Source organism: Mus caroli, chromosome 1, assembly GCF_900094665.2.
Source record: "Mus caroli chromosome 1, CAROLI_EIJ_v1.1, whole genome shotgun sequence".
Lineage (NCBI taxonomy): Eukaryota > Metazoa > Chordata > Mammalia > Rodentia > Muridae > Mus > Mus caroli.
In genome coordinates this window covers 89,562,915-89,582,368 of record NC_034570.1, presented here as the reverse complement: position 1 = coordinate 89,582,368, position 19,454 = coordinate 89,562,915, and the positions used below count along the sequence as shown (strand labels likewise).

Genomic DNA, 19,454 nt, shown 5'->3' with positions numbered 1-19,454 from the left:
AAAAAAAAAAAAAAAAAAAGAAGAGGAATTACAAAGGGGTAAAGGAAATCTTTGAAGAAGGTGGGGCTGGGGGACCTCTTGTAGGTGGTGATTTTACTTGTTAATATGACCATAGTGACAATTTCACTATAGCATAAAATCAATCAAGTGGTACATTTTTAAGATATATTTATGTTTAGATTTTGTGTTTGAGTGTTCTCCTATGTACCACATCCATGCCTGATGCTTGCAGAAACCAAAGAGGCAGAAGATTCTCTGTTACTGGAATTACAAAGTGTTGTGAGCTGCCATGATGATGTTGGGAACAGAATTTTGGTACTCTGGAAGAGCAGAAAGTTCTCTTAAGTGCTAAGTCACCTCTCCAGGGCTACAGTGTCATGTGCTACACTCTTAAATATGTTTTTATTATGCTTTTATACCTTAGTAAATATGTTAAAAATTATTTCAATAAGCATACTTATGAATTTTATTGATATCTTGATGTATGCATTAAATTTAAATGAAGGTATTATAATTTTATTTAATCTCAATTTAACAGAACAGGTAGTTTGGGAAACCTCACAGCTCCATGCAATGCACACTGTGGTTGTGAAAGTTCCATCTATTCTTCTGTCTGTGGAAGAGATGAGACTGAATATTTCTCTCCCTGCTTTGCAGGCTGCCTTGCTTCTAAACACCTAGACTATGACAAGGTAAATTTTCTTATGATTCTTCCTCACCAGTAGCATGCTCAATTTGTAGATAGTGATTAGATTTTACTCTTGGCTCTCTCTAGAATTTTGCTTTTATATTTTCCATAGTTTTTTATTTCAACAACATAGAAAGAAATCCTACTTTGTGTTTTCAGAATTCCTTTTCATCAGCACTCACTGAAATATTTACATAATTTTTTTATATAACCAAAGGGTTTGCCAGTGCTATCCTGTGACTCATCTTTCCTTCAAATGTGTCTTCGGCTGAGATTCAAAATGCACACTCTGTAGTTTCCTTCTGTTTCCTATTTCCGCTCCACAGTAACTCAGTTATGGATATTATTTTGAAGTATGTGAGGAGGTTGAATACAATGCTCTACTGCTTAGCTATATCCCCAGTTCCTAGTTCTTTGTGCACCAGATCTTGCCACATATACAATGCTTTCACAAAATATATCTTACATTCTAGAAAACCGAGATATAGAGAGCTCATGTGAATTGGAGAAATATAACTTAGCTGAGTTGTATCTGCTTTCTGTTTTAAAGAACTACCAACTGACTTTACTAAAAGATAGTGTAGTTACACATCTTTTGGTACTAACATGAATTTCTTATCCCCTGGACTGCTAGGACCACCCAGAGTCTTTTTTTCTTAATACTTATGTTGTAGAGAGCAATTAGAAATATACTACTTGTCTATGTTTACAGGTTTTTCTTTTCATTTTGTATGTATACATGTTTTCTTTTGATGCATGTATGTATGTGTGTGCATGTGAAACACATATGCACAAATATAAAAGCATTTGACATTAAAATGAAATGCTGGTCAGAGGACAATCTCTGAGATCATTCCCCAGGATCAGCACCTTGATCTTTGAGGCAGTCTTTCACAGACCTGGAGTTCCTCCAAATAGACTAGGGTACCTGGCCCCCAAGAGCCCCAGAGATCCACACATTTCTGTATTTGAAGCAGTGGGGTTACAAGTACAACACCACACTTGAATTTTTATGTAGGTGCTGGGGATAATATCCAACCCTCCATTCATGGCATTTAGTAAACATAGCTGTAAATGTCCACCATGCCACAATACATCAAATGTACAGTTAATGAGAGGCTAAGCACAGTATAATTATTGAACTACTTTCCTGTGTGGGGAATCCTACTTAGAAGCATTCATCTCATGAAATCATTTTAATTGTTTTATATTTCTACAAGGAAATTAATTCATAATGCATATCAAATATAAAAGTATCCCACAAAATTGTCACACATCATGTATAACAGCATTTACTATTTAAAAATGAAAAGTTTCCGGTGAAGGGTATAGCTGCCAGAAGCTGTATAGAAAGACAATAATCTTAGATGGAAACAATAGCATTTAAGTCAAATTAACAAAAACAAAGTCTGTGGTTAGAGAAAACTGATAAGAATGGAACTGAAAAGTGTGCAGACTCAGCATTAAAAAAGAAAGAACTGAAATGACAAAATAATTTTGAACAATGAGGGAGAAACAACGCCTACATGGATATGAAAATTATGTCTTTTTTCATATTAGTAATCTGCATTTGGGTCTCTTTAAGCCAACAATTTATGCTTCTAAAAATGCTCCCATTTTTTTCCACATACTTATATTTTAAAAACCCTGGGAATTTCCTTTATGTTCTTGCCCCTTTGACTGGTTCTTCCTGTTAGCTGATGCAGCTCTGAGTATAAGATATCAAGGCTGAGAACTTCTATCAGCAGCTTCTTGAGCTCAACAGACACCTCATTCCCATACTCAATGGAGGAGCCAATTCATTTCATCCAAAGCATTAAGGAAGGAATCTCTTAGGTGACAAAGGATAGTGACAGCTTTTTGTCAGAGTTCATAGAGTATTGCAAAGCAGAAAGTGTATCTCAGATTAGACAGACAATGAAATATAATACATGGATTTTTTTCTTTTATATTTGAATTTGTAAAATAATCTTACACAAGAAGAAAGTATGGCAATCCTACATATGAAATAGATACTGCAAGACATACAAATGTAAAGAGAATCATAGAGGATTCTAATGAGATGTGGCAGATGTAAGAAGCTATTCAAGTGTTTCTAATTTATCAAAACATTTACTTACCTCTGAAGAATAATGGACATTTTAAAATAAATTGTGATTTTCCTTGGTATACCCCAAAGACTAATATTTTTTTAGTAAACAGAAAGGAGCTATTAGAATCTCCTTCACCTGTAATATGCTTAAACTATTTGTCCTGACTTTGGATAGTTTTTATTTTTTTAACATCTTATTAATTCATTTGATTTACCGTGTGTGTGTGTGTGTGTGTGTGTGTGTGTGTGTGTGTAATTTAGAAGTTGGTAAATGTCTTCCTCAGTTGCTCTCTGCCTTAAATTTTGCGAAAAGGTCTCTCATTGAATCTGGATCTCATCCCTTTGGTTAGGCTAGGTGGCCAGTTATCTCCTTTCTCATTTTCCCAACCCAGAGCTAGGGGATTATATTCCCTTTTCCCTTGGCTATTGACTATTCAAATTTGGTTCTTCTTGGTGCATGGCAACCATTCCATTGAATGAGTCCTTTCCCAAGCTCTATTTCTTGATTCTTTTTATTTTTTTGCAGGCACTCATACATTTTATTTTTAATTTTTTAAATAGAAAATGTTTTTTCATACAAAATATAGTGAGTAGAGTTACCCCCTCCACCTATACGAGATCCTCCCCACATCACTACCCATTCAAACCTAAAACCTGTCTTTCTCTATATCATTAAAAGACAATCAGGATAATAATAATAATAATAATAATAATAATACATTTTAAAAGCCAGAGTAGAACAAAACATAGAAAAGTAGCTGAAGAAAAAAAACTAAACAAACAAACAAAAAACACATATAGATGCTAAGAGGCACACATTTGACAGTCACAGAATAGCCTGAAAAATAAAACTGAAAACTGTACTTTATAAGCAAATTATCTGTAGTTAGTAAATAAATAAATAAATGCCCCCAGACAAAGCGTTGTCAGACAGATAGATGAAGGACAGATGGAGATAGGCAGGTGTGCAAGCAGATGAATAGATGGACAGACAGATGGACAGACAGACAGAAATATTGTGTTTGAGTTTGCTTTGTATTATCTAGCAATTGATGGACATGCAGCCTGCACTTGAAAGTCGTTTGAGTTCTCAATGAGACTTGGTTGGAGAAAACTGTATTTTCATTCACAAGTGATTGTAAAGTGGAGACCACTTCTGTGTTAGGAAGAAAGGGTTATATCTACTTCCCCTCTCAGAGCTGGTAACCCAGTCAGGTCCAGACCTGTACATACTGCCACAGTCTCTGTGAAGTCATATGTGCATTAGTCCTGTTGTGTCTAGAAGGCCTTGTTTCCTTGGTGTCCTCCATCCCCATTGGCTCTAAAAAATCCTTCCTCCTCCTCCTATGAAGAGTTATTTGAACCCTTACATAGGGAAATTTGACAGAGACATCCCATTTAAGAGTGATGTTCCAAGAGCTCTCACTCTCTGCAATTATGAGTCTCATCATTTGTTCCAATCTGCCTGGAACAGAAGGAAGCTTCTCTGATGATGGCCACGTAAGACACTGATCTATGTGTATAGCTGAATATCATAAGTCATTGTATTTTGTTAACAAAGCAGTAGTATTAGATTTTCCTCTGAGGCCATGACCTATGTGGTCATTTTTCTTAGCCACTACAAAGGTTGGCCATGGGTTCCATCTCATAGAGTGTCCTTACATCCAGGCAGATATGTTTTGGTTACTGTAACAACATTTGGGCCGCGATGGAATCAATATACTTTCAGGAAGACCATCGTTGTAGATCACAGCGTTTGCAGATACATTTGGTACTTACAATTTTCCTCTGTAGCATGCAGAGTACCTTGCAGTGCCTTATAGCTGAACACTAGTTGGTAGGGGTGAAGGCTCTATGTAGGCATCAGTGCAACTTCTTCAAATTCAGTCAGGGAATTATGTGATTGTCATTTCAGCAAGAAGGACTTACCATCAGTTGGGGAAAACAAACTATATCCTTAGCAATGGCCCGAGCTTCTTGAATAGTTTGTGTTTTGTCTCCCCTGTTATTTGGAGATTTATTTCATATATGCATATATGTAAAGAAGCATCTACCGTCATTAGGCTTGCACACAACTTTTCAAATACCCAAAGTATTAGCTGTCCTTTCCATATTTCCTCCCTTAATTCTCTCATCTCCCTTTTCCTAGTTGATCCTCCCATCCTATTCCCCCACCCATTCCTGTCCATCCATACCTAACTATTTTGTTTCACCCTCCTAGGGAGATCCAACCCTCCTCCAAGTCTCTGACTCTACATACATCCTCTATGATTCCATGGAGTGCAGGTTGCTTACCATTGACTTAAATGGAGTTTTGCATATATAAGGGAATCCATAACATATTCATCTTTTGGGAGTCTCCTTTATCTGATGCAGGATCACCTTTTTTCCTAGTTCCATTTACCTGCAATTTTCATTCTCCTTCTCCTCCTCCCTCCTCCTCCCCCCTCCTCCTCTTCCTTTACCCCTTCCTCCTCCTCCCTCCTCCTCACTCCTCCTCCTCCTCCTCAGTTGAGTAATATTCCAGTGTATAAAAATACCATAGTAGCATGTTTTCTTTATCTATTGATCTGTTGATGGACATTTATGTTGTTCCTAATTTCTGGCACTTTTTAATAGGTCAGTAATGAACATTGTTGAGCAAGAGTCTCTGTAGTATGATGTAGACTCCTTTAGGTATATGCCCAATATTTGAATAACTGGGTCTTGTGGTAGATCTATTAAGAAATTCTTGAGGAACTACCAGATATATTTCCATAGTGGCTGTAGAAATTTATAGTCCTACATGCTCATATATTTTAAATGACATGCACTATTACTGTTTATTTTTTACAGTCAAGATTTGCACATTTTTGTAATATTTTTTTTTCTTTCTCATGATTTACTTTTGCTTAAAGAATTTCTCCATCATGTCTGAGAACTTTTAACTGGTCATGGGTTACTAGCTTTCCCCCAAGCAATTAAAATACACAATTTTGGACTTTGTGATTCTTTTTCAAACACCCAAGGAAAACAATAGGAAGAAACAAAGATTTTCTTTCTTTGGGCTTTCACATCTTTAACCCCTTGTAGTTGGCTGCATTAGTTTTAAGGGGGGGGGGCTGCCTAAAGTTCTCACCTTACTGCATAAAGGAAGGAGGGAGTGTGCCTGCACTGAGTGATGCTGTCACTTTGTTTCCTTCTGGACCCTTCCTACTAGTCACCTGTTCTTACACTAACTAAGCTCTGGAACCAACCTCATGTACACACAAGCCAAACTAATAATCAAAAGTCACCACCACTAAGCTCTATTGTTATCTTCTGGCTGTCTCCAGATGCATTTAGAATTTTCTCATTGTTCTGTGCTATCTGTAGTTTCACTTAACTTGGATATAATTTTCACTTTATTGGTTGATTGATTGATTGATTTGCATCTTGAGTCCAGATGCATGTGTGACATTTGTTATTCTTTTCCCTACCTAGTGAATTAGCAATACATTTGTGCCTTTTAAATAACATTAGTCATGACATCTCAATTCTAAGTTCAGAACCCAAGAGATAGCATGACTTAGTTGTATGGAAAGAAATCAGGGGGCGAGTACGTGATCTGGTCTTTCTAGGAGGTCTGAGAAGGAATGACTTGTAAGCACATATATTTCTTTGAGCTTGAAAGAAATGAAATATGTATTTCTTTGCTAGCTCTCTTCAGAAGCAGTTTTGACTATTATGGACTACTCAAATTCTTGAAGAGATGAACCCTTTCCCCCAAGGCCAACAAAATAGAATCTTACGTTGCCTGCTTGAAACTATGACATCCAGAAAATCCTGGTATGGTTTGAAGCTCACCTAGGCAGGTGAGGTTTACTCAAAGTAGCTTCCTTTTTCATTACACTTGTATTATAGTTTAGAAAGGGAACTAAAAACCATAGATTCTTTCCCCATGGTACTATGCAGTCATGCATGAGCTATGGAAGAAATCATATAGCCATCTTGAATTACTTCCCAACACAGAGAGGAGGAGGACTTTTCTACACTGTCCCATACCTTTTAGTACTTTCCATGTGTTTCCATCTCTTTTCTTGTGTTTAAATATAGTTATTTTCATTGATCTGGTTTTCAGTCATTAATTGATCCTTTATTCTATAGTGATTCCTCTGCAATTACACCTAAATTTTAATTTCACCTTTATGGTCTATAAAAGTACCTAGTATTCGCCTGACTTAATTGTCTTGGAGACTTACTGCTGAATAAGGTCAGAATTTCTGCCTCTTTCTGAACTATAGCTGGTTCAGCTCACATGTTCTTTCCCAAACTCCTCTCCAAGTTAATTCAATCGGGCTACTCTCAACTTCTGAATTTCTCTGCCTGGCCTCATACTAACTTTGGCATTCTGTTCTAGTCTTCTGGCTCTTTCTGTCTTCACCTGGACCTGTATATATAAAATTGTCCTGGTAAAAAAACTGTCGTACACACACACACACACACACACACACACACACACCATCTCCTTCTCCCAAGCTGCTCTTCTATGTCTTCTTTCTTCTTTGCTCCCTGTCAAATATTTCTCTGATTCATCACTTTGTCTGCCTCTCACTTAGATGTTGTTATTTGGGATTAAATATATCCACTAAAGCCTTGTCTGTATTCCAGCCAGAGGAAATAAAGGTGTGTGGTGTTTTTTTCATTGCAGCCAGATCACAAAGGCCTAGGTGTTTGGATGCTATCTATTGCCAGAGCAACCATGTTGCTAGATTAAAATTCCTCTACAATGATCCCATGATATCACAGAATGCAAATGTCTAGCAATGTTATATATACTTAGTTCTCTTTCTGGTAGTTTCTGATATACTCTTTTCTTTCAACGAACTCCATCCACCATATCAAATAAGACTTTGCTGATATTTATTGTTTATGTCTTCATTTCAAGCCCATTTTACTTCTTATTTGGATCTTCTCCTAATAACACCAAGTTATCCATATCACAATTGAGAAAGATTGCATACTTGCACAGTTTCGAAATCTTTTCTTGTTTGTGTTTTATTTCTGAGGCTGTGTTATGTATATGGAACACTGTTATGTCTTATTAGAGGATATTTTTTCTTCATAAAACATTCTTTTACATGACTGTTAACTATAGTCTGTCTTCAAATCTACTTTCAATGACTTTAGAGTCTTAATGTTAGCCTTCTTTCGATGACTTTATCTGATTTATCTTCCATGTATCTGTATCTTCATGTATGATGTGTTATGGCTATTGCTTCTCTTACCTAACACTTACATATATCTTTAAACTGCAATTTCAACTCTTATTTTAATATTTAATATATTTTATATAGAAGAATTTTAATCTACCTTCATTGTATTAATGTTAATTTTTTTCAAATAAAAATTATTGACTCATGAACAAAAGAAAAATCTCACACATTGATTAAGTTAAACAAATTAGTTGCAAATTCTTTTTTACTATTGGAATTAAATATATTTTGCTGCATCATTTCAGTGGCATTTTTATAACCCACCTTCTATAATTTATAAGCACTGTTCATCATTAGCTTATAAATGATATGAGAAATGGTAGGATTTCACCAACTCTTCTCACCTGTAATTTACTATTGTCTTTATGATGTGTGGGAAGGAAGTCAGAGCACATTACCTGCAAGTATGCCTCTCTAATATAAATATTTTTGATTTGAGCATATTTATGAAGTAGTTCTCTTGCCTCTCTCAGTTTGCCTAAAAGCAGGGAAGAGTTATTCAGCATGTGGCTATCTCTGCTACAAAGGAAGGAAGGCATCTTTCACCAGTTTAGACAGGACTCTGAAGAAATCTACAAGCACCATTTTTTGTTTGTTTATTGCTATAAACTCACTTCCCACTCTGTTTTTTGTTGGAGATGCCATGGAAGTCTGTTCTGAGTCCTCCTCTGTGGAGGTTCTCCTTGATGTGCCCTGCTGGCATCAATTAACTTGAGTAGTTTTCCCAATTAAAAACAAACTGGAGGCGACTTTGTGTGTGTGCGAGCATTATGACTAATATGCTCCCTTTTGCTTTCTGTTCTCACCAAGGGTCTAACCTTTCAGGTAATTCCTCACCTTCATCCCCGCATGTTCCTTAACCTAATTTGCAATTACCAAGTTTTATACAACTTACATTTCTGATTCCCTTCCTTGTTTGTTGTTGTTGTTTGTTTTTTGTTTAGTTTTGTTTTGCTTTGTTTTCTTATTGTTTCACATTCTGCTCTTGCCTTAGCAGTGCTTGGTAACTGAACTTGTCAAGCAAGTTCTAGTTCGCTGCTTTATGCCTGACTGCTTTCCTTCTCTTATCTGGAACACATTTCCAGATAGGCTTGTAATGTTCTTCCAATCATTCTTAAAATTTCGTCTCAAATAGTATTCCATTAGTTATGCAATCCCTGATACTGCTAAGTACAAAAGTTATTTCCCCTAATACTGCCTGCAATTTTTCTTGCCCTATTTTTCTTGATAGTAACCACATATAAATCATATAAAACTTTCTTCTGCGATGTTTAATTGCTTGCTTTTTCTAAGTAGGAAGCTCTCTAATGGCAAACATATTTCTTATATTGTTTACAAATATGCACCCTCAAATGAAAATGATGTTTAGCATATAGACATTTGGCAAATTTGTGGGCTGAATAATTTTAGTTTGGGTATTTGCATAATTATGTTATTTTTTTCTATTTTTAATTAGATATTTTCTTTATCGACATTTCAAATGTTATCCTCTTTCCTGGTTTATTTTCCAAAAATCCCCTATCCTATCCTCTCTCCCCTTGCTCATCAACCCACCCACTCCCACTTCCCTGTCCTGGCATTCCCCTGTACTGGGTCATCAAGCCTTCTCAGGACCAAGGGTCACTCCTCCCATTGATGTCCAACAAAGCCATCCTATGCTACATATGCAGCTGGAGCCATGGGTCCCTCCATGTGTACTCTTTAGTTGGTGGTTTAGTCCGTGGAATCTCTGGGGGCAGTGAGTGGTTTATATTGTTGATCCTCCTATGGGGCTGTAAGCTCCTTCAGCTCCTTACTCTAGCTCCACCACTGGGGACTTTGTGCTCAGTCCAATGGGTGGCTGAGAGCATCCACCTCTGTATTTGTCAGGCACTGGCAGAGCCCCTGGCAGAGCTCTATCAGGTTCCTGTCAGCAAGCACTTCTTGGCATCTACAATAATGTCTGCATTTGATGACTGTATAAGGGATGGATCCCCGGGTGGGTCAGTCTCTAGATGGTCTTTCCTTCAGTCTCTGCTTCACACTTTGTATCTATATCTCCTCTCATGGGTATTACTTTGTTCTTCCTTCTACAAAGGACCAAAATATCCACACTTTGATCTTTCTTCTTCTGGAGCTTCATTTGGTCTGTGAATTGTATCTTGGGTATTCTGAGCTTCTGGGTTAATATCTACTTATCAGTGAGTGTATAGCCTGTGTGTTCCTTTGTGATTGGGTTACCTCACTCAGGATGATATTTTCTAGTTCCATCCATTTGCCTAAGAATTTCATGAATTCATTGTTCTTATTATCTGCGTAGTACTCCATTGTGTAAATGTACCACATTTTCTGTATCCATTCCTCTGTTGAGGGACATCTGGTTTCTTTCCAGCTACTGGCTATTATTAATAAGGCTGCTATGAACAAAGTGGAACATGTGTCCTTATTACATGTTGGAGCATCTTCTGGGTATATGCCCAGGAGTGGTATAGCTGGGTCCTCTAGTAGTACTATGTCCAATTTTCTAATTTTCTGAGGAACCACCACCCTGATTTCCAGAGTGGTTTGATCAGCTTGCAATCCCACGAGCATTGGAGGAGTGTTTCTCTTTCTCCACATCCTTGCCAGCATCTGCTGTCACCTGAGTTTTTTTATCTTAGCCATTCTGACTGGTGTGAGGTAGAATCTTAGTGTTGTTTTGATTTTAATTTCCCTGATAACTAAGGATGTTGAACATTTCTTTAGGTGATTCTCAGCTATTCGCTATTCCTCAGTTGAGAAATTTTTGTTTAGGTCTGTACCTCATTTTTTTTAATAACGTTATTTGGTTCTCTGGTTTCTAACTTCTTAAGTTCTTTGTATATGTTATATATTAGCCCTCTATCAGACGTAGGGTTGGTAAAGATTCCCAGTTTATTAATTATGCTTTTAAATGTGTTCTTTACCACTCAGGCCTAAGCCATCTTTCTACCTGTTTGGGGAGCATATTTACATTTTTGTTTCTCTGTTATAATTATTGCTTTGTAACTAAGGATATTTTTTGATGATCTTACAAATTCCCAAGTGATCTCTTTATCTCCAATCACTGTGTAAGTCTTTTCACGTGTGTGTGTGTGTGTGTGTGTGTGTGTACGTGCGCGCGCTTGTGTGTGCACTTCTCTCTCCCCCATTACAATTACTGTGATTATTATTAAAATTGTGATCTGGGATTACAATTACTGTGTTCTCAAAAATTTTGTTTCGGGGCTGGTGAAATGGCTCAACAGTTAAGAGTACTGGCTGCTTTTCCTGAGGCCTTGAGTTCAATTCACAGTATCCACATGGTGGCTCACAACCATCTGTAAAGGGATATGTGGCCCTCTTCTGGTGTGCATGAAAACAGCTACAGTGTACTTATAGAAATAAAATAAATAAATCTTTACCAAACAAACAAACAAACAAACAATAAACAAAACCCTTTGATTCTTGGAGCAATGTGTCCACTGAGTTTAATGAAAATCAAATTTGTCATGATTATACACAAAATAAAGTATTAGCTCGATTACACAAACTTTCATACTTGGGTAATTATCTGTATTTCAAATATCATTTAAAGTCTAACTTTATTCATTAGCTTATCTTTAATTGTCCTTAAATTATATTACTATCCAATGATAATAAATTTAACCTAGGTTGATGTCTGTTTCTTAAATTTGTAGAACTCTTTGTTATTTACAACAATTATTCACCCACAGATACCTACACAAAAAGTAATTTATTGACGGGCAATATATCTCTTATTTTAAAATCAATATTGCATTTCAAAATAATATATAACAGGTTTAGTATGAGAATATCTTTAAAACAATGAGTTGTTATCTGGGTATGGTGGCACATGCCCTTAATCTCGTATTCTCAAAGCAGAGGCAGCCAGAACTCAGTGAATCCCAGACTAGCCAAAGATACACAGTGAGCCCCTGTCTAAGGTATGCTGAGAGGACGAAAAATAGTCTTCTCCAGGGAAAAGTATACTAGTTGGTTATTATTCATCAGCCCTGAATTCAAGTAACATCATACAGACTGAGCTAGTATATATCAACAATTGAAGAAAAAGAGGCTATGAATTTGAAAGGGGGACAAATAGCAAGGGTTGGAGAGGGTAAGAGAATCAGAAAATGATATGATTATAATTTATTCTAAAAACACTTAAACAAAAATGAAAAACTAGGAAGTTTCCCTTTGTATATGAACTAAACTTTAAATTTTATTCAAATAAGGCTGTTTTCTCATGGCTGCATCTGAGATTGTTTTTTCGTTGTCAATGTTCATAGACATTCTACAATTGTTCTTGCATTAAACATGGATTGGCAAATGCAGATTCTGAAGCTGATCTCATTGATGCCACTTCTGGAAAATGTAACACCAAGTGTTATGCATTGCCTTTGTTTTTTGCTTTTTTCTTTTCTTCAATTGCTTTTTCTAGTTCAGTTAGTATACCAATCACCTTGATTATCCTCCGGTAAGTCTGTTATAGTCATAAGTATTATATATTTAGTTCATGAAATTATACATTTAGAAATAGTTCATAGTTTTACCGCAAAAGATTTTCTGTTTTAAACTAGTAAATAGAGAAAGTTGTTAAAAGTCATGCAAATATATAATTTTTACTTTTACTTGTTTATTAGCATAATTTGTGTATATGTTAATTTTAAATTAAGTTAATTTGGTGTACTAGTAGCTTAAAAAAATGGCTCAGTTAATTTCAGTTTATTATTCTGTAATGACCCAACCTTGATCATTTATGAGTTTATTCATGAATATGTTAAGCCTACCTAACACTCGTTGTTACTCTAGAAAGATAATAAAAGAACATTATTCTAAACTTATTCTGTCAAATATTTAACAAGTATCTGTGGCCTAACTATCTTGTATAGGCTGACCAACAAAGTGGAAAAAAATAGCTTGCTTTTGACATGTTCTCAGTTAGTTGTGGAATTAATGTAGAGACAGATGTTGTTGCATATCCTAGCAAATGCATAGTTCTCATGGGGGAAAAAAAGGAAAATAAAGAAGTAGAGGGGAGGGAAAATAGGGGAGAATTTGGACATAATACACAATATGCATAATGAATTTACCTACAGAACATGAGGCAAATGGTGAGGCAGGTGTTCTGTTTTTGTTATAGGGCCTTCCTGTACAATCCAAGCTGGCCTCAAATCTGTGACACTTTTGCCTCAGCCTCTCTAGGGCTTGGGTTGCAGTCAGATGCACATCTTTAATAGGTAGTTTGAAGAGTGTGTAAAATAGAGATAAAAGTGAAAAACTGGAGAAAACAGAAACCGAGAGTGAAATAGTGACGTTTATAGGTAATTTGATAACTACATGGTGGTTTGACAAATACTTGTCTGTGTTAAAAAGGTGACAGTTATAATTTTGATGGGATACTGAGACATCTAAGATCATATTCAGACTTCCCATTTGGGCAGTTAAAAGTATAATTCCATGAACTAAAATATAAATCTCAAAGAAGTTAAATGGAAAAGAAACTATACTTGAGTTGAAGAAATGCCTCAGTGAATAAAGACACTTACTACTAAGTCTGAGAACCTGAATTCCATCCCTTAGAAATCACATGGCAGATGGAAAATACCACATCTGAAAGGTTTCCTCTGACTTCTGCAGCACCTCCACACCCTTTCTCTTTCTCATCTCATTCTCATTCTCCTTTCCTCACAGACACACACAAATAAATGATTAAAAATAATGAATACTACTTCCTTAAATATAATGTAAAATATTCAAGCAAATGTGTTAGTAGAGAAAGGTAAAATATTCCCAAAACTTTACTTTTAACCTTCTCATTTTAATTGGTTACTGATAAGAATTTTAAAAAACATCCTCCCTCTCACGAGAGTTTACTCTCACTGTTATATGTGAGGCTTGCTATTTCAGCCAGAATACCAAAATGTGAATAAGAAGTAAAAGGAGTATAAAAAAGAAAATAAATATCATAATTTATAGAAAATCTGATCACATGGTCTTGTATACTTATCTTTCCATAACCTAGAAGATCCAGGCAAAATGGTCATGAGTTCAAGACCAGCCTGGGCTTCAAAACTAAACTATGGTTTAGAATAAATAAATAAATAAGCAAGTGGCCCTCAGTATTCCATCTGAATTCTAATAGCAAAGCAGTAATACACAAAGTTGTTACACAAAAGTCAGCCTGTTTGAATATATTTATAAAATCAAATGACATAAACATCAAGAAAATTACATCAAAGATCTTATGTGAGATGCCAAACCAATGATGACATTGTAAAATAGAAAATAACTGAAATATTTTCTGAAGATACTTCACAATGTAAACATAGGCAATATCTTTCTGAAAATGGATCCAACAGCTCAGGTACCAGGGAGTAATAATTGACAAGTGAGATTTCACCATATTTTTAAAAAACTGTAGAGTAAAAAAAAATGATTAAGAAAGGGGGTGTTCAATGAGCTGGGGAGATTACTATATCCAGTTATACCTTTGGCAGTAGATTGATACTCAGAATATATGAAGAAGTCAGAAAAAATGAAGCACAAATGATTAAACCAATAAAGGGGAAAATACACTGTACAGACACTACAAAAGAAGTACAAATATGCAATAAATAAAAGGAGAGATATACAATACAAACACAAAAGTGGCAAGGACCTTTAATGATGAAGTAACTGCAAATCAGCAAACATTCAGTGTCTCGTTTTCTGCAGTAGAATGGCTATGTTTAAGAAAAATAAATAAGAAAGTCTTGTGAGTGTAAGGGAAAGAATTACCCTTGAGCTGATGGAAATAGCCTTCCATAATCACCCTGGAAATCAGTGTGGATGTTCCTCAAGAAGACTATAAAGAGAATTACTATATGACTCATTTATAACACTGCTGGTTACATATTTGAGGAATCACAGCACAAAATAGTGATAGTACCTACACACCATGGTCACTGAAGCAGTGTTTATAATACTCCACAATGGATAACAAATATTCACACATTGGAATATTATTTGGCCATAAAGAAGACTGAAATTATGCCATTTTCTGGAAAGTTAATGGAACTGCGTATCAACAAGTTACTTGAATAAGGTGGACTTGGAATTGTGGCCATAGCATATAATATCTCATGTGTAGAATCTAATTTTATAAAGTCATGAACTTAAATGAAAATCCTTAGGGAATATATATATATCCCTATCAGTTTTCCTTTTCAATGACTACTTGATCTAATCAATAAAAAATACAGAGTCATTCCTGCTTGTTATTTGCATTTTCATATATATATATGTATGTATACATATATATATGAATTTTTAGTTGTTTAACAAGCATCTCCTCTTTTAAATGACACAGAGTAATATTTTTATTTATTTTAATTTAGAGTTGTGACTATAATAAATGTACCACATGAAATTGAGAACACTCAGAAATTAGGACAATTCAAGTAAAGTTGAATAAAATAAAGAAATGTAGGCTGGATGTAAGGAATGCCATTCTATAGTGTGGTATGCAACCCCATACTCTGCAGGGAGTGAGAGTGAGAGAGGAGCTCTTGTAAGGAAGACAACCTTCTGTAGAACTCACTCCCCCCAAGTAGCCATGGAGAGAAGCCTGAAGGTAAAGAGTGGACTTACGCTCTCTCCTTCATTCAAAGTGCCATTTAGTTAGAACTCAATCAAAGGCCAGAATATTAAGTGTAGGCTTACTGATACAATTTATGGAGTGTAGAATCTGCCAGAAACAGCAAACTAGGAAAATGCAGAGTGGACTTAACAATGCTGAAATGGACTCTAAGCATTTCCATACCTGGCAAGGGGAGGAAAGTAAATGTGAGAGCTAGACAGAGCTGAGTTGTTTCAGGAAAAGGGGGTTCAGGCAGATTTGATCCATAAAGTTCTTTCCCGTGGAAAGAATTATAGAGTTTGAGTTTTTAGGCAGCAAGTACAAAAAGAGTGCAGAAATGGAAGGCTTTACACTATATTCATAGGCCAAATTGAACTTTTGTCAACTGGGTAGAGATTTGTAGAATAGGAGATTATACATATTATTATATATAATTCTACATTACATATAAATACATAATCATAAATATATAAAATACTTATATTCATACATTAAGATACATACAAATAAATATGTATTATATATTTAAATAACTATATATCTTTTTAAAAATATATGCCTACCACATGTCACTCACAGGTAATATCATTGATATTTGTTTTCAGAACTTTACCTCATAATTTACATTCACTGGGCATAGCTGTGACCTATACAACTTTGAGATTATTTGGTATGTATTTTCACCTATTTTAATGTATTTAATTGTTCAGTTTTGCTATATAAATTTGCTTATATGTATATTTAAATTTATAATTAAATGATAATGTACAATAACACAAAATAAATGAATAGAAGAAAATAGAGAATTCTGAAAAACATAAGAGTCAATTGCAGAGAAAATATGTGAAATAAAAGCTAAGCAGTTAAACCAAATATGCATCAATTACACTGCATCAGCTGGAACCATGCATTTGAACCAAAGTATCTTCATCATCTCATACATGTGAGAGATTGTACAGAACATTAACATACTCAAAGTAATTCATACTTCTCATAGGCTTGGAAAGTAACCAAACAGAATTTAAGTTCATTAAAATAGTTTCATCACTGATGTCGACAATCCCTAATGTGATGTTTCTATGGATATAATTACCCTGAGAACAGATTGGATATCCTGAGACATCTTCCAAATCCATGATGAGATCTTAAACTGGCTTGATATTTTAAATGCCTGAGAAAGTAACAACAGCTATTATGAGTTCATATTTGTACCAGATAAGTCATGTCTAGGGGACACTGTTTTGTGTTCTTCTCTCTGTCCTCTAGCTCTTAACATTCCCTCAACCAGTCTTCTATGATGTTTCCCAGGATTTTGATAAGAGATGGGTGATACAAATGTCACATCTATAGATGAGCACTCACAGTGAAATAGTCTTAACACAAGCCTGCTTCAAGTACTACCTAACTCAGTAAGAAGCCTCTCAGATGCAGATCAGGAACAACGCAAATGTATGGAAATAAGCAGTATTCAGGATGAAATTTCACAAATGACCATTTGGAAAAACATCAATATGTTCTTTGCTAGGGTACATGAGTTTCTACCCATGTGTGTGTGTGTGTCTCTCTCTGTGTGTTTACCACATTTATAATACTAGTCATTAATTCCTTCCTACAAAGCAGTCCTCAGATTCAGTTAAGATAGTGATTGCTCATCCCCAGAAACAATTTTACCACTACTGCACCTTAGGCACTACCTGCCTGGAAAGTTGGTAGTGTAATTTAAATCATTTGTATTTTTAACCTGAAACATATGATAAAGCTAGAAATGGTTCATTGCTTGCTGGGATGCATTTGCTGAGGAGGGATCCTAGAATATAGGCGAGATGAAAGTAGAGGGGGAGAAAATCGGGAAGGGAAGGATTCAGGCAGGTTGTGAAGTGATGAAGCTTTAGAAAAAAGGGCCAAGGAAAGCCTTAGACAAAATGAAGTTTTCATGAAGAAGTCACATGGTAACAACGGTCTTGCCATCTCAATAAAAGTATAATAAAGGGGAATAATAGAACTCATGGGACATGAAAAACTGCAGGAGGAATACAGAGTGTTAACATTTTAAGAGGATAGGCATGAGGGAGAAAACAGGAGAAATTGGGGATGAGTGAAAATTTAAAAATTATGATAATTTATGAAATCCCACTCCTTTACAAACTAAATGAGTGTTCTAAATATGTCTCATAAATATTCCCTGCAAATTCAGCAACTTAGAATTCTAAAATCATTTCAAACTACTGATATTGGTATACATTCAGATGAGCCAATCAATTAAAAAGGTATAATAATTTTAAATAATGTGTATAAGAGTATGTGTGTGTGTTTTTTAAAGAAAATATTATTCTAATCCTATTCAACAGTGTTTTTATGTAGAACTCATAGTCACTGACTGTTTTCTAGGATCCATCCCTGGGCCACTGCTTTTTCAATTAACAACAAGACATTCTTGTATTTACTGGGATATAAATAAATGTGGACTCAAAGGACGTTGTTGGATCTATAATAAGTTAAAAATGATGTCCATACTGATGGGATTCTGTAAGTGATATAATGTGTATAAATTTAAGTAAATAAAATTGATTTTAGAATTTACAGTTGTTTATAGCAAGATAATAATTAACCATGAGCAAATATGTTGATAATTAAAGGCTTATAAAATCATGTAGGATGTATTTTATAACGTTGTACTACAGAATTTATGTAACTACTTGTAATATGATATTAAATGCACTACAGTACTGTGTTATTCTTTTAAAAGGGGTTATAAGTGGTATAATTTCAGTCTGTTAACTAATTTTCCCTGTACATTTATATGACCAAATTGATTTCACTTGTGAGTTTTTTATTTTTACAATATTAAATATTATATAAATTTGTATAAACTATTATAGATGTAAATTACATCTTCGAAATCCTTTTATCTTTTTGAAGACTAAGCCTGATTTTTTTGTAATATAAGACATATTTTGTAATTTTTCAGTTACTGAAAATTTCACATTTACTTAGGATCATTCTTTAAGATATATATTTCACCATGTTATTCAGTTAGGTACAGAGTTGGTATTTACTGAATAGACAGAAATCAGAGAGAGTTATGTGTAAATGGGACAAACCTCTCGTACCCCACTCCAATGATACACTTTGTCCACTGAGGTGGCTCCATGTCCCCAAGTAGTGCCAACAACCAGGATCCAAGTGTTCAAACCCCTGAGCCTATGGGATGTTCTCATTCAAACTGCCACACTCCACTTCCTGTCTCTTATAAGCTCAAGGTCATGTCATAATGCAAAATACATCTAGTCAACTTTTAAAAGTATCTAGAAAACACAACAATCTCGATGCTATCTAAATGACCAATGTCCAAAGTGTCTTTGGAGATTCAAGGCAATCTCTTAGCTGTAAGCCCCACGTAAAATCAAATGTCAGTTACATATTTTCAATAGCTAAAACACATTAGACACATTGCCTTTCCAAAGGGGAAGAGTTGGGACATAGTGCAGAGAAAACAGACCAAAGCAAGATCGGAAATCCTAAGTGAACATGTCTGATCCTGAACCTTCATGTGAAGTCCCAGAGCTTTAGATGTCTCCAACCCTCCAGCTTTGCTGACTACAATATATTGCTCCACTTGCTGTTTGCTGACCTCTTGGGTATATAGTTCATTGCTCTGGTATCTCTATCATCTTCTGCTTTCCACTGCCACCTAGGATTCACTTTCACACCTTCATAAAATGGACTCTCTCTCTCTCTCTCTCTCTCTCTCTCTCTCTCTCTCTCTCTCTCTCTGTATCTCTCTGTCTCTACTTTTCCTCTCTTTGGGTTGGGCGTTGT

The 19,454-nt window shown here is 35.3% G+C and overlaps 1 protein-coding gene across 1 annotated transcript in view; it reads left to right on the top strand.

Moving 5' to 3' along the window:
* The window catches only part of Slco6a1 (solute carrier organic anion transporter family member 6A1), a 71,349-nt gene that overhangs the window by 42,024 nt on the left and 9,871 nt on the right, over positions 1-19,454 (top strand). The window contains exons 9-12 of the mRNA XM_021161990.1: positions 539-692; positions 12,304-12,491; positions 16,241-16,305; positions 18,024-18,161. Coding sequence (XP_021017649.1) covers positions 539-692; positions 12,304-12,491; positions 16,241-16,305; positions 18,024-18,161 — 545 coding nt within the window. The remainder of the gene's footprint in view (positions 1-538; positions 693-12,303; positions 12,492-16,240; positions 16,306-18,023; positions 18,162-19,454) is intronic.